The 14310-nt window shown below is 43.2% G+C and overlaps 2 protein-coding genes across 4 annotated transcripts in view; both read left to right on the forward strand.

The window, feature by feature from the left end:
- Nucleotides 1-49: 49 nt before the first annotated feature.
- On the forward strand, nucleotides 50-7551 carry e4f1 (E4F transcription factor 1). 3 transcript variants are annotated; one of them, XM_086093349.1, is made up of 15 exons: nucleotides 50-161; nucleotides 381-502; nucleotides 1423-1498; nucleotides 1773-1957; nucleotides 2047-2167; nucleotides 2254-2406; nucleotides 3135-3322; nucleotides 3400-3624; nucleotides 3805-3904; nucleotides 4048-4265; nucleotides 4355-4553; nucleotides 4629-4798; nucleotides 5589-5651; nucleotides 6839-7183; nucleotides 7423-7551. In XM_086093349.1, the coding sequence occupies exons 1-15, from the start codon at nucleotides 65-67 to the stop codon at nucleotides 7462-7464; spliced, it is 2304 nt and encodes a 767-aa protein (XP_085949475.1). In that variant the 5' UTR covers nucleotides 50-64; the 3' UTR covers nucleotides 7465-7551. The 3 variants fall into 3 exon arrangements, with proteins under 3 accessions (XP_085949475.1, XP_085949488.1, XP_085949482.1); XM_086093356.1 differs by having other exon boundaries at nucleotides 151-299; XM_086093362.1 differs by having other exon boundaries at nucleotides 6839-7551.
- A 2757-nt stretch (nucleotides 7552-10308) lies between these two features.
- Nucleotides 10309-14310, forward strand: part of grid2ipa (glutamate receptor, ionotropic, delta 2 (Grid2) interacting protein, a) — a 34239-nt gene continuing 30237 nt past the window's right edge. The window contains exons 1-3 of the mRNA XM_086092842.1: nucleotides 10309-10604; nucleotides 12465-12718; nucleotides 13850-14182. Of these exons, the coding sequence (XP_085948968.1) occupies nucleotides 10523-10604; nucleotides 12465-12718; nucleotides 13850-14182 (669 nt within the window). The 5' untranslated portion in view covers nucleotides 10309-10522. The remainder of the gene's footprint in view (nucleotides 10605-12464; nucleotides 12719-13849; nucleotides 14183-14310) is intronic.

The following is a 14310-nucleotide window of genomic DNA, read 5'->3' on the forward strand; positions in this document are numbered from 1 at the left end:
CGTAAATCCGCCATGTTTGCCACCCTGCGGCCGCGTTGCGACACAGACGGAGACCTCGAACGACATGAATGTCGAAAATAATCTTACGGCACATAAACACGGCGAACACGCGAAGAACGGCAGCGAGACCATTACCATACAAACGAATCTGGGAGACGAAGGTTAGCCTCATTACTTTGTAAACATGCTTTATATGTTGTGCTTTTAGTGTTCGGGCCTAGTAAAATTCCCTCCAAATTTCGACGTTGCTATCAGCTAGCAGCTACCAGTCGGTAGCAACGTAAGTTTAAATATCTCAGGTGTGCACACTACACGAACCTGCACTCGACTTCATATTTAAATGCAGCATAGGGTAATCGCTCTAAACTTGTTTTTACTAGATGAGGACGTGCACAAATGTGGACGCTGTCACAACGAGTTTTCCACATTGGAGGCTTTTATTCAACACAAACTGGGTCACGGCTGCAGACGTGAGCCGAGCAGTCATGGTGAAGAGCAAATGGTAAGGCCAACGATACGTAAAGTATTTTTTATACTGTTCAATGCTGATCACTAACGAGGAGCTAAAGGGCAAAATTCACATTAGGTGAGCCATTAAAATGTCAAAAAAAAGTCTGCTTGTATGGCTTTCTGTGGCTACTTCCCTCTGAGAACATCATATTTGAGCTATTGTTGCTCAATTGTTAGGTGCCACCTTGCTTTCATGATGTCAAGTGTGAACAGCAAGATAAAGAGGTCTCTTAAGACAATTCTAAATGAACTAGGTGTTTCCCACAGATTTCAAATCTACTTGGGTGGGTGGACTCTGGCGGTGGGGATGGGAGGCGGGTTTCAGTCCTGTTACTAGTCTCCTCTAGCCTCACGATCCAAGTGACTGACAGCAAACTAATATTACATGCGGTACATCCTGTTGTGACACATTTTTTTCTTTTGAAATACATTTTTAATAAATTTTCTTGAAAACTTCTTGGGTGGTGCCGAATTTACTTGGGTGGCCTGCCCAAGTATTAACATGGTGTGGGAAGCACTGCAAGTTTTCTAAAAAGTACTTCAACATTGAAGAGTTGGATATGTCTGTTCTAAAGTTTAGACAGGGTCAAATTAAGTTATCCTGAAAGGTTACAGTGCATTTTAAGGTCGGCCTTAAATTTCAACCAATATTGCCAACTTTTTGTATCATGTATCCCATTTTTAAACTGAACTGCTACCTTAAAGGTTCTAAGTGCTTTCTTTAAACAAGACTCTGTACTGTGTGTTAAGTCCTAAATGTTATTTTTGTTATGCATTGGTTTCTTGTTCCGGTAATACCAATGTGGCTCAAACTACCAGAGACAAATTCCTTGTGTGTTTTGGATGTACTTGGCCAATAAAGATATTCTCAATCTCATTCTACTGTTGAAAGTAACATTATTGTCACAACAGGTTGAGACTGCCAATGGAGGCACACAAGCGGTGGAAGAAGTTGCCAGAGAGCCAGAGAGCACCGACTTTAGTGACAGTAAGTAAACCCTTCACTACACCCAGCATGGCCTTAATTCCAATTCTTTGGTAGTCTGAATTGTTGTCTGTCTCTATAAACCCTGTGATTGGCTGGCGACCAGTTCAGGGTGTAGTCTGCCTTTAACGCAAAGTCAGATGGGTCTGACAAAATCTCATAGAAAGGTAAAAAGAGAAGACAATGGTCCAGCCCTCTTAAGTGATATAGTAAATGGATGGATGCTTTAAATTATTGTATTATCTGCAAGTTGAGTGAAATGCATTTATTTTCCTAGCAGGTGCAAGCACTGCTTTGTTGGGACGAGGCTGCAGGAAGAAAGTCACCTCTCTGAAATTGTCCAAACCGTCTGAGACGCCTACAGGCTCCGTTTCTGACAATGCAGAGGACGATAAGCCCGTTTACAAAGTCAATGTAGACGGCCGGTACCTTTGCCAGCTCTGTGACAAGACCTTTAAAACGGTGCATCACAAATATGACTCGTACTACACAAGTGATACCAAGCAAAGGGTGGTGACTGTGACTAAAACCTTTTTTGTTGTATTTAACAGAGCAACATCTTGAAAACGCATATGAAGACCCACAGCGATCATAAGAACTTTGCATGCGAGCTATGTAGCAACTCCTTCCGCACTAAAGGCTCCTTGATTCGTCACAACCGCCGTCACTCTGGTATGCTCAAGTGCTCGAAGGGTTTGTCATTTAAAAAATAAAATAAAATAAAAGTCCAAATGATAACACTTGGTGTTGCCATGCAGATGAGCGGCCATACCACTGCGTGCTGTGCGGCCAGTCCTTCAGAGAGTCGGGAGCTCTCACCAGACACCTCAAGTCCCTCACACCCTGCACTGAGAAGATCCGCTTTGTTCAGTGCAAGGAGATTCTGGTGAGCAAGGATGGAAGGAAAAAAGGTATTAATGCCAAAAGCCGCAAAAAAAAAAAAATCTTATATTCCTTATTTGGATACCTACCTCCCACACACAATGCCTGAAGTCTTTATTAACTCATTCACTGCCATTGACGGCTATAGACGTCAACAAATCATTTTAACTATTTCTATTAGTTTAACGTTATAAAAAAATGTTAACAAGAGTATGAAAACCTAGAAAAGAGTTATTGTACATTTCGAACAGATATAAAATTACTGATTAATCGTGAGTTAACTAGTGAAGTCATGCGATTAATTACGATTGCTAATATTAATTACCCGACGGCCCTAATTTTTTCTTTTTTAAATATTTTTATTTAAAAAAATAAAATAAAAGATTATTAAAAATTAGGGGCGTCAGGTGATTAATTTTTTAAATTGTAATTAATCACATGACTTCACTAGTTAACTCACAATTCATCACTAATTTTATATTTGTTCTAAATGTACAATAAAAAAAATTCTAGGTTTTCTTACTCTCGTTAACCAAAGTAGAAAAAAAACGTTACACTAATAGAAATAGTTTAAATTAATTTATGGAAGTGAATGACTTAAGATTGATGATGAATTGAGCTGAACTTGATTAATTTAAATTAATTTCAACGGGGAAATTTGATTTTAAATTGTATTGATTACAGAATGAATTGAACTTGCAAGTTAAAGTAGTGTATGCAGCTGAAAGGTGTGTGCGTATGTGTGACTTGTATCCAGGACTTGGCGCCGATATCCCAGCAGAGACTAGCCAGCGGGAGGTGGTCGTGGTGGAGGAGCAGCTGGAAGAGGAGCAGGCGGTGGAGGCGCAAACAGCCGTCGTCAGTTTGGTGGAGGCGGGCTCCCAAGGGGTCATCCACCAGGTGCACTTCACCATGGAGGTGGATGGCACAACACAGGAGCAACAGGTGTGTGTCGAGAAGGCCGATGGATACGATACACTCGCTGGTCACAACATTAGGAACACCTGTGTACTCTCCCGTAGGTGATGGTGGATCAGTCTCAGGCAGAGGCCCTCGCCGCCGCTGCGGCTGCAGGCGACAACCTCATCTGCCAGGCCATCCTCAACTCCGGCATCGCGCTGAGGACTGAGGAGGTCGCGCAAGCTCCGCAGGCCGCACATGAGCTGGAGAAAATGATCATAGAGTGTCCTGTCGCTGATGGCACGGAGATCCAAGTTAAAGAGGAGTTGGTGGAAATGGTGGCACAGGTAAGCGGGGAAACAAACAGTGGAGATTACAAACTATTTGGCTAATTTAGGTGTTAGGATGAAAATTGACAACCTTAGTAATGGGCTTGGGTTAGAATAGTTTGATGAAGCAATATTTTAAGACATTTACACACACTTTTTTTCAAACAAATTTAAACTTTATTTTGTTTGTATTTACAGGAAATGGATCAGACAGCCTCCAAATTGTACACATGTCCACACTGTAATCGCTCTTTTAAGGGTTTGAACTACTTCCGCTTCCACGTCAAAGGCCATTCAGGTAAATTGAAAGGTGACAAAACACCACAAAAACAATAAAATAACTTGATCAATTGGTTTAATCCTTATTTTATATAGCGCCAAAAATATTTGAAAATATCTACATACTTTGTCGTGACTGAAGATCGGATGTTGTGTTTGCAGGTTACAAGCCCTTCAAGTGCACCCTGTGCCAGAGGGACTTCCTGAGCGGGTATCTGCTGAAGAAGCACATGGAAGTCCACGTCAGCGAGAGGCGCTACAAGTGCGGCGAGTGCGGCAAGCTGTACAAAACCGTCGGACACGTCCGTGAACACATGAGGGCCCACTCAGATGAAAGACCCTACCACTGTGCCAGATGCAAGAAATCCTACAAGACCAAGGTGACCCATCCTAGACAATCACTATCTGTGCACCACCTGATTCTCCAACGTGTACCCTTCTTTTACCTTTATGTGATGGTCTCGTTTAGAACGCTCTGCAGGTGCATCAGCGGACGCACGGCGAGGAGAAGCCGTACGTGTGTCCGTTCTGCTTTCGCGGCTTCCGAGAGAAAGGCTCGTTGGTGCGACACACTCGCCACCACACTGGCGAAAAGCCTTTCAAGTGTCCAAAATGTGGTCGGGGCTTCGCCGAGCACGGCACTCTCAATCGCCACATACGTGCCAAAGGTCTGTATGGTGCTCAAGCGGCGGTTTTAATGTCAGCAGGCCTGATAATCCAGATGGTGTGATGATATCCACTAGGGGGCTGTCAAAAGGACGAATCGGGCAAGCAGCAGGAGGAGGTGGTGGTCACAGAGGAGCAGGTTTCCGAGGATAACGTCACCACAGCGGCAATCATCACTGAAGACCCCCATGCATTGCTGGTGGAATTCTCCTCCGTGGTAGCAGACACGCAGGAGTACATCATCAAGGTGAGAGAGTCCAGGGACATTTTAGCAGTCGGTCTTGGTTTTAGGTTGGTTACGCTTGATAGTCACGTTCAAAATAATTAAATCATTGTCTTGCTGGAGGTTCTCCGTTTTACAACTAAATTCCAATGTAACCAAATTTGTATTTATTTTTTTACACATTGGAACAACTGTAGTCTATCACTAAACTATATACTTAACTATGCAGTGATAATTACCATGCATGTATGCAAAACAATTGTAGGGCAAAAGGTGAACTAATAAAATTAAAATATATGTACTGTATATTAAACAACAAAAAAACATGAGAACAATTCGTTACCTTTACACCTGTCGTTGATCTGAAAAGTGGCAAAAACTAGTGTTTGGTAATTTCTTGCCATTGTAAACTGAGAATCTCCAGTAAAATTCAGTTTTAAAAAAGAGACAATCTTTAAATGTATAAACAAATGCAGCGCAATGTACACACCTTTGAACCAATATGAATCAACATAACAAAAGAAATTTAAACTGTAAAATCATTGTTGTTTTTTCTTAAGCGTTGCCCACAATTGCTTGCAAAGGTACTCCAAATCTGTCAGATTATATAAATTTAAATCACCTCACAGATTTGAAATTCAAATGATGTTTTTGGTTTAGCCTTACCTAACTTTTCATTTTCTGTAATGGAGACATAAAAAAAAATCTGCTTATTTGGAAAGTACTGAACATTAAAGCCAGCGTTATATGTTTTTTTTGTTTTGTTTTATTGCTATGTGCTAGTCTACTCATGCTCTTCTCATACATCCTTCAGACTCAAACAGATGAGGAAGGTCATGAAGAAGGGGTGACGCTCATTCAGGACAGTCAAAACGAGGTCAGTATCAACAGCTTATCATTCTTTAAAAATACTTTATACTATCGTTGGCTGTGGGTGAAATCCATGAAATACAATATCTTATACTGTAGTGGCCGATATATTGAGTTTTACATTTTATAGCACTGTTTGAATGTGTACGTGCAATGTATCTCTCACTGCATCTTGAAAAGTCAATAACAACTGACACTGTCACTGGAAAAGCAATACAGCGGTGCCTTGAGATGCTCGTTGAATTCGTTCTATGGCCACGCTCCTACCTCAAACCACTTGTATCTTAAATCATGTGTCTACCTTGAAATGAATGAAAATTCCATTTATCTTGTTACCGCCTCTCTCCAAAAAATAACAAGTTTGCAATGTTTGCTGAATAAAAAATAACGCTGTAATATTGTTCTTCATGAAATCAAACAGTAATGGTTTAATCTAATTGAAAATAATGAATTCAGCCATTTTTGCCACATTTTTTGCTCCAATTCAGTGGACCTTGTGCTCGTCCTTTTGATGTATGCGTCTGGGCCACCTGGGGGTAGTGTAAAATAATAAATAATACCCGTAATAAATGAAACCCGCAAAGTAGTTAGCTTAATGGCTCTAAAACCCCTCACCACACAGTTTATACGCTTTTCTCATCGAGGCATTTACATTTTCTCATATTTCTCTCTTGTTGAAACATTCTCAATCTCAATGTTCAAACCTTCATAAATTTGATCAAATGTGTACATTAGTGTAGAAAATTTTATGCAAAATTGCACGCAAAATTGCACACAAAAAAATCCACGAAACTGCATGGCCGCGAAAAGTTAACAGCGTTATAGCGAGGGAACACTGTACATGGAGATAGCTACCATTCTTAGTAAATCACACTTATACTAGTCATTCTTTGTAGAGGATAAATAATATATACCTCCAAGTGTTGCTCCGCTGTTTCGTTTAAAATACCGGTTGCTTAGAGGTTTATAGACAGACACAGATGCTATTTGTTAGCTTTTTAAAAAAAAAAAAATTATTGTTAGCACTAAGCTAACTGGACACAAATGAAGCTTTTTTTTGAAGAATTGTTGTTCACTATCCAAGTTGAGTTGACTGCCATGTATCCCACATTTTTGCTTTTGTCAAAGCATGTGAAAGTCCCTGCAGCTGCCAGTCACATGATTCCACAACCTCATTTCTACCATTCTCACCAGATGGGCAACCACATCGTGAAAGTTGTGCAGCAAATCGTCAGCCAGTCGCACAGTGCCGGCGGCACAGGCAGCCACCAGATCATCCTGCGCAACGTGAGCGGGGGCGAGGAGGGGGCGTCCATCGTGGACTGCGGCGACACCATCACCATCGCCACGCCCGAGAGCCTGACGGAGCAGGTGGCCATGACGCTGGCCTCGGCCATCAGCGACGGCACGCTGCTGGCCGAGGCCGTCAAGACCGCGCAGGGCACGGTCGCCATGGTGACCACGGAAGAGGCTGTCGAGGAGGCGATTCAGCTGGTGCAGCAGCAGCAGGAGGAATATGTGATCACCACGCCGCAAGAGGTGGAGATTCAAACTGTCATTGTGTGATTGAGGAGCGACATGAACAAACTAAGGTCAAAGCGGTTCTAACCGCACAAGAACATCAAAGCACAAATGTTTTTATACACAGAATGAATTGCTTTTTAACGACTCACAGGGTAGCAGAATATGCTGAAGTCATCTTAATAATGGTGCAAATGTCCTTTTAAACAAAATCTGCATATTTTTGATGTCATCTGCATCTTGTTGCTTCTCTACAGCCCATAACATATGCCTGCCAAGCCGCTTTTGACTCCTGCTGACAGGTAACCAAGTCAGATTAATCACCTCACCCGACAGTTTCACTCATTATTCAACATGAAATAAATGATATTTTCTTAAAAACATTATGCAAATTGTTCTCCAACTTTTTACACCAAGTTAGGAACACCTAAAGCAATCCTTCTCAAATGAGGGGAGGGGGCACAGTGCGATGCCGGGGGGGCGCGTGTGAACGCAGGGAGCATGTTTGTTTGTCATTGCCTGTACGAGAAACAATTAATTTAACATCCACTTCAGTAGGTGGCAGTGGCACTCTCATTGTCAGGCTGCACAAAATAGATTTTATTTTTAACGCACTTTACATTTATCAAATAAATCTCAAAAGTGCACAGCACAGGCAACAGTAAAAAAAGAGTCAATAAAAATCAGTACAAAGTCGAGACTAAAATCAAATCTCAAAATAGAAATTCACAGGGAAAGGATTTTTTTTTTTTTAAAGAAAGGTTTTGAGTCTTTTTTTTTTAATTTTTATTATTATAATATTTTTTTTAAGAAAGGTTCCACCGTCTGTGGAGCTCTGAGGTGGTCTGGGAGATCATTCCACCGACGGGGAGCAGCAGACTGGAAAGCCCTGTCGCCCATGGTCTTGAGCCGAGTCCTGGGCGTGCGGGCGCAGTTGGCCTGACCGGGTTCTGTCTGATGTGTGCGGAGTTCTGAGGAGCTCTGTGAGCAGACAGTGATGGGTGTGAAGGAGAATTTTTTATTTGATGCGGAAATGTATGGGAAGCCAGTGCAAAGTGCGTCATCATCATCACTTCTCCTGCGTTGGGGCTGGTGTCCCGTCCCATTGCGTTGAGCCAACCAGGTGAGCCAGGCCCCTCCAATACTGGCGGTCTTGTGCCAGCAGATCTGTATCCTTCATGATAACTCCGTGTTGTTGGAGGTCGTCCGCTATGATGTCTAGCCATCGGGTGCGGGGCTTTCCTCGTGGGTCAATTGATCAGGGGGAAGGCGAAGAACATGGCCGAACCAGCGGATGCGGCGTTGTGCAACCAGGCGGGAGGCTCTAGGCTGGTTTGTGCGGGCTCTAAGCGCTTCGTTGGAGATTTGCTGAGGCCACCTGATGTTCGCGATGGTTCTGAGAGCCCTCCTGTCAAAGCCATCTATTCTTGTGGCCAAGGTCTTACTTAAGGGCCATGTTTCGGAGCCATAAAGGAGAATGGAGAGTACGGCGGTGTTATAGAGTCGGAGCTTCGTCGTGCGTGAGATGGTTTGGTGCCGCCAGAGTGGTTTCCAAAGGGACTGCAGGGCAGAGGCTGCCATGGCTCTCCTGCGGAGAATCTCTGGTTTAAGATCCCCGTTATCAGTCACCATGGAACCCAGGTACACAAAGTTCTTCGCAGGCTCTACGGTGTCAGGATGGGGGGTGGATCAGATCCCTCACTAACATGCATGAACTTGGTCTTGGTCCAGCTCACATGGAGACCAAGCTTTTCTGCCTCTTCACCTTAAGGCGTTCCTCAGCTGGCTGTAAGAGGTGCTGAGCAGGATGGTGTCATCAGCGTATTCCAGGTCAGTCAGTTGTTATTTGCCAAGGGACACTTGCTCACAGACCCTGCACATCAGGTGGTCTACTATGCAATTGAAAGGGTCAGGAGCAGCTACGCAGCCCTGGCGAACACCGCTGGAGATGGAAAACCAGTCGGAGCGGAATCTTGCTGACCCGTGCTCTCCCAGCCGTTAGACGTGGCCCCGCCCTCATGCCAAACCGCTCCACATCCGATCACGTCTCCGCCGTCCGTCTGCTCGTTGAGAAGGTCTATGAATTCCGGAGAATTGGGGTGGTGGGGGTGCACTTTTCTTTTCTTTCTCCTTTGGAGTGGGCGGCATAACAAAAAAATAATTGAGAAGCGCTGACCTAAAGCAATGCTTCTCTCTTCCAAGTGCCACCATGTTGACCAAAAATAAATTTTAGGTTGTTATTTGTATAGACGAGTTATAATTAGCTAGTACGAATGTTTTACATAGTTAGCCCAAGTGTTCCGAAAACAAAAGCAGAATGAAGCCTTCTCGGATGAGGGGAGAAATGTCTCGTAAGACAACCAGAGCAGTCCGGTTATGATCGATTCGAATCCCTGAGAAATGACCTGGATGAAGGAGAATAGTCACAAGCATGCAGTTTGTGCATTAACACTGCGGTTAAATATAAGAAAATAAAAACCAGCACTTAAAGTCGCACAAAAAAAAAAGAAGGTATGTCGTGAACTTAAAAATGAAATTCAACCATTTTTAACAAATGCATTACACTGGATTCAAATCTAAGTTGTTGTAAATGCATTTTTATGCCCAATTTCTTAATTTAATTGAGTGATTATTTGTGTGCCATGAGAGAGAGCCCGCATACTACAGCGGTATCCGTAGCACACTTTGAGAATCTGGTTTCTGCCATTGTCATTATTCAGTTCAACTTTTTATCAGGTGGCTCGCCCGCCCTCCTCTACTGAAAGGCCGCTTGCATTCTTCTTGCTTGGACCACTTTGCGTGAGTGTGAGTGTGCGTGTGTAACCTTGAGGAGGATCCGCAGGTTTCATCTCTTATCTGGCGCTCCGTCGCAGAGGTGACGGCAGACGCTCAAATCATTTCCCCGGCTGGTACACGCCGCCGTTTCTGGGTCACTCTTCAGCCCTCCGAGAGGCCCGGCGTCCACGAGCAGCACATGAAGAGAGTGTGAGAGGGAGAGAGAGAGAGAGAGGAGGGAAAGGTATTTATAGAAAAATGGGGCTTCATGTACCTTTTCCTTGCAAAGAACCATTTCTGAACTGACTGTCCCACTTCCATGATCGTCATCTACTGACTGAGGCTGGAGTGAGCCTCAGGCTGTTCAGGGGTTTTCTCCTTGAGCAGTACGACCGACCACCAATGTGACCTTTTTGGGCTTACCGGTATTTGATTCAAGCAGGGCAAGAGAGGGTTCTTGGGGGTCCAAGTTGAGAGGGTGTCGGTGGGCACTCCTGGGCTGCGTTTTCTACCCCCCCCCCCAGGCCGGGGGGCTGAAGGGCAAGGCTGGCCGGAACGTGCCCCGCCGCCAGCCGGGCAAGGATGAGGCGTTTCCTGAGCAGAAAGGGCCGCTTCTCCTTGCGCCAGAGCAAGTCTGGCACCCGGAGCGCTCCCAAGGATTTCTGTAAGTGTCATTTACGGGGTCGTCATCATTTTTACATGAGGTCATGAACTTTCTGTGAGGGTAAAGAACAAAAAAAATTGCCTTTGTAATAGAACAAAGAATAGAATGCTTGGAAAGGTTTATGATCCATATTTTAGCAGACTTGACAACATCTTCTGTTGTGATTGATATGTATATTTAATTGGACAAGACACATCGCAGACTATATACAGTATGTAGCTCTGATTAAATTCTTTTGCACCTCTCGTTGACTTTTTGATTGTTACTTTTCTGACTTTGGTCTTCTTAATTGGGCTTCCTCGCTTTGTCTTACTTTCGGCGCTTCTGAACAGTTGCACAAAAGAGAAAATCTTCCTTGCCGCTGTTTTGATGGATGACTTGTTCCAATTAGCGAGCTCTCTTATTTTTCCTTTGCAATATCGAGTTGCAGCCACATTTTGTGCATTGGTGGTACGTTTATCATCTTAAATCACCTATTTGACTTAAGGAGGCCATGCTTTTTTACAATGCCGTGTTTAATATATTTTTAGAACACGCAATCATTTTCTTCCCCGTCACAGATTTAATATATTTTCACAGATGTGTCTCTCTAACTTGCAGCCATTCATTAGTACAGTACACAATGTATTGAAATCTATTACACTGACTGAGGATGTGATTGTAGTTTACAGAGTTGAGAGGTCAAACTATGAGGAACCAGTTGTTGCACAGAACCACTAATGACTGCCCCGCTGACTAAAAGAAAACACCCCTCTTCGAATAGTCAGGTTTGATGTATCCAGATGTCATTTTAGCCTCTCGGGATTCTTTCCTGCGCCAGTAGAATGAGGTCAGTGACCACCAGGGAAGGCCAGTAGGGGGCATCAGTGTGGTCTAAATAGTTACTGTCATTGGAACCCCCCCCCCCCCCCCCCAAAGCTTGTTTTGCTTTGTACAAGAGCGCAGTAGCTCCATGGCAGAGGTGTGAAGGACACTCTGACCTTCCTTTCACGCCTAACAGCCTGCTCCTGTGTGTGAACCAATCAAACGTTAACATTTGTTTATCATGCTCCTTAGGTTATAAGTCACGACCCGTTTTGTTTTTTGAATGACCTGTTTTTTTCAGCAGTCGACAGACAAAACTGGAGATGTATGACTTTTCTGTCAAACTGTAATTTACGAACTTCACCACAAGGTAGCGCTGCACTCTCCTGGTGCTATCATCCACTTGCTTGTTTGAATGAAATTTAATGTCTACTGGAATTAGGGCTATGTGGTTTTATTATCAATGAGTCCGTTATTTTTTAAAACGTTTTTTTTTTTTAGCACATTCCGTAGTTCAAAGTGCATCCATGTTGACATCAGATTCATCTTTATTAGCCAAATATGGAAGAAACACACGTGGAATTTGTCTCCGGTAGACGTTAGTTGGAGCTGTTCTAGTAGCTACTACAGCAGACAAATGATTACATCATCTGTTTGCACTAGTAACAACATAGCAGATGATCTTGTTTACCAAAGCAAAGTAGGCAAGCATGGAGCTACTCGCGCTGAACATTTACAAAGACAAACAGAAATGGCAAAAACTGTTATTGACATGTTGAAAACTTTTAATCTTCAGTATGTTCTTTTAAGCTACAAATATATATTTACCTGGCCTCTCATTCACAGCTCTGGATAAGAAAATGTTCCTCTTTGACATCGGACATATACACCAGTTAAAATGTAGTCATTTTGATCATGTTAAATTGTTGAGCGTTTTTAATCATAAATTAAGGATCATGTCCCCGTGCATATTTTGACAAAAGGGACAGCCCAATTAAAATACACTTCATCCATGCCTATATTGAGAAGATCCCAACTCTACATTTCACCTTCCAGTTCTTGGTCTTCCCGCTACCAATCAGAACTGGCCCGAGGCTTTTGGGTTCCGACTGGGTGGCACGGGGCCCAGCTACATCTTGTCCGTTGTGGAGGGCAGCAGCGCCTTCCTGGCAGGCCTGCAGCCCGGGGACCAGGTGGTGGACATCGAGGGCCAGGACGTGACCAACCTCAGCACCCCGGCACTGATCGCGCTGGCTCAGACCCTCAAAACGGTGCCACCCAGCATTGGTGTGGTGTCACGGATTGAACAGGTATGTTGAAACATGCAGCTCAGATGATATGTTCAGAACGCATATTTCAGAAATGTATGTTTTTAATAGTGCTAATAAAGCATTAACTAAATGAATTAAGCCCCCAAAAAAAGATTGCATTAATCATGTATGAACGCAGATTAATCGCATTATTGATTTTGACCACAGATTATCCTTTATCTTGACAGCGGATGGTTACGTTAAAGGTAGCACAGGTTGTGTTTGATCAATAAACATAACTACATGCATTAAAGTAAAACATGCAATAAATGTTTGTGTATGACATTCAGAATATGTGTTCATGTCAAACTACCGGCGGCATTTTTTTTTCATTTTAAATTATGCAAGTAATTAACTGAGTAGAAAAAGAGGAGGATGAGAGTGTGCAGTGGATCAAAAAATGTCCTCATAACGTTAAATGTCAAAAGAATTGCCGGGCAAAAAATGTTGAAAAAAAGGCTTTTTAATTAAGCGATTAATCAAAAGTCTAAAATGTTATTAATCTGATGAAAACATTTAAATCGTTTGACTGCTCTAGTTTTTAGACACATGCAGGTCAATTTTGAACTTTTATGGTAAATACATTTAAATGAAATCATTGTTTTAGTAGTTTTTTTAAATAAATAAAAAATATATTAAAATTTCCTTGTCTTGAGTGACCCGATTTATGAAGCCATTGTTGGCAAACGCCCATTAGCTTGATGCTAATGCTAACACAAAAAAGGAAACGCCATAGGCATGGACTAATGAGCATCTGTTGCAGCAGCACACATGAACAGAGAACACTACAGTACTCAGTTATATATTCTTTTTCCTCTTCGAAGAACGACTAATATTAGTGCCGCACAGAAAACTCAGAGAAGCGCTGATGTCTGCGTATTTATTTTTTAATTGTATTTATGTCATTGCTGCATTTTTTTATTATAAAGTACAGTGTTGAAGGGTGCTTTTTTTCATGGGGGGAAAAAACATTACAAAATGTTTTGTTTTTCTGGAACGGATTAATGGCACTTCCATTCATTTCAATGGGAAAGATGATTTGAGATACAAGTGTGTTATGAGTTTAGAGCTGAAAATAAATCTTGTATATGAAGGCGGCACTATATTTCATTCTCGTTTTCTCTCCATTAGATCGACATCACCCCCAGTCCGGACGGCCGCTTCGGCTTCACCATTGTGGGCGACAGCCCTCTGATGGTAGAGGATTGCGTGCCCAACGGCGCGGCCGGTCGCAGCGGCCTCAAGGTCAGGGACTACGTCATGGAGGTCAACGGCATCCCGGTCAAGCATCACGAGACGGCGGCGGCCATGATCAAAGCGGCGCAGGGTCGTCCTCTGCGTCTGGGCGTGCTCAGTATGGCGCGGCGGCCCAAGCGGCTGAGCAGCAGCATGAGGGTCGTCTCGCAGAGTGGGGACAGCGTGAGGGACAGTCGCGCGCACAAGGCCATGGAGTTCAACAAGAAGGTGGGTGTGATGGGGACGAGTTTGTCTACGTTCTGTAATTCGCCCCTAAGACCATGTGCATTATCAAGTCAACTCAACTTTATTGATTAGTGCAGTTTAACAACAATTCACAAAAGTGCAATTATAAT

This window comes from Leptonotus elevatus, chromosome 1, assembly GCF_054856555.1.
Source record: "Leptonotus elevatus isolate MCC_2025b chromosome 1, RoL_Lele_1.0, whole genome shotgun sequence".
Taxonomy (NCBI): domain Eukaryota; kingdom Metazoa; phylum Chordata; class Actinopteri; order Syngnathiformes; family Syngnathidae; genus Leptonotus; species Leptonotus elevatus.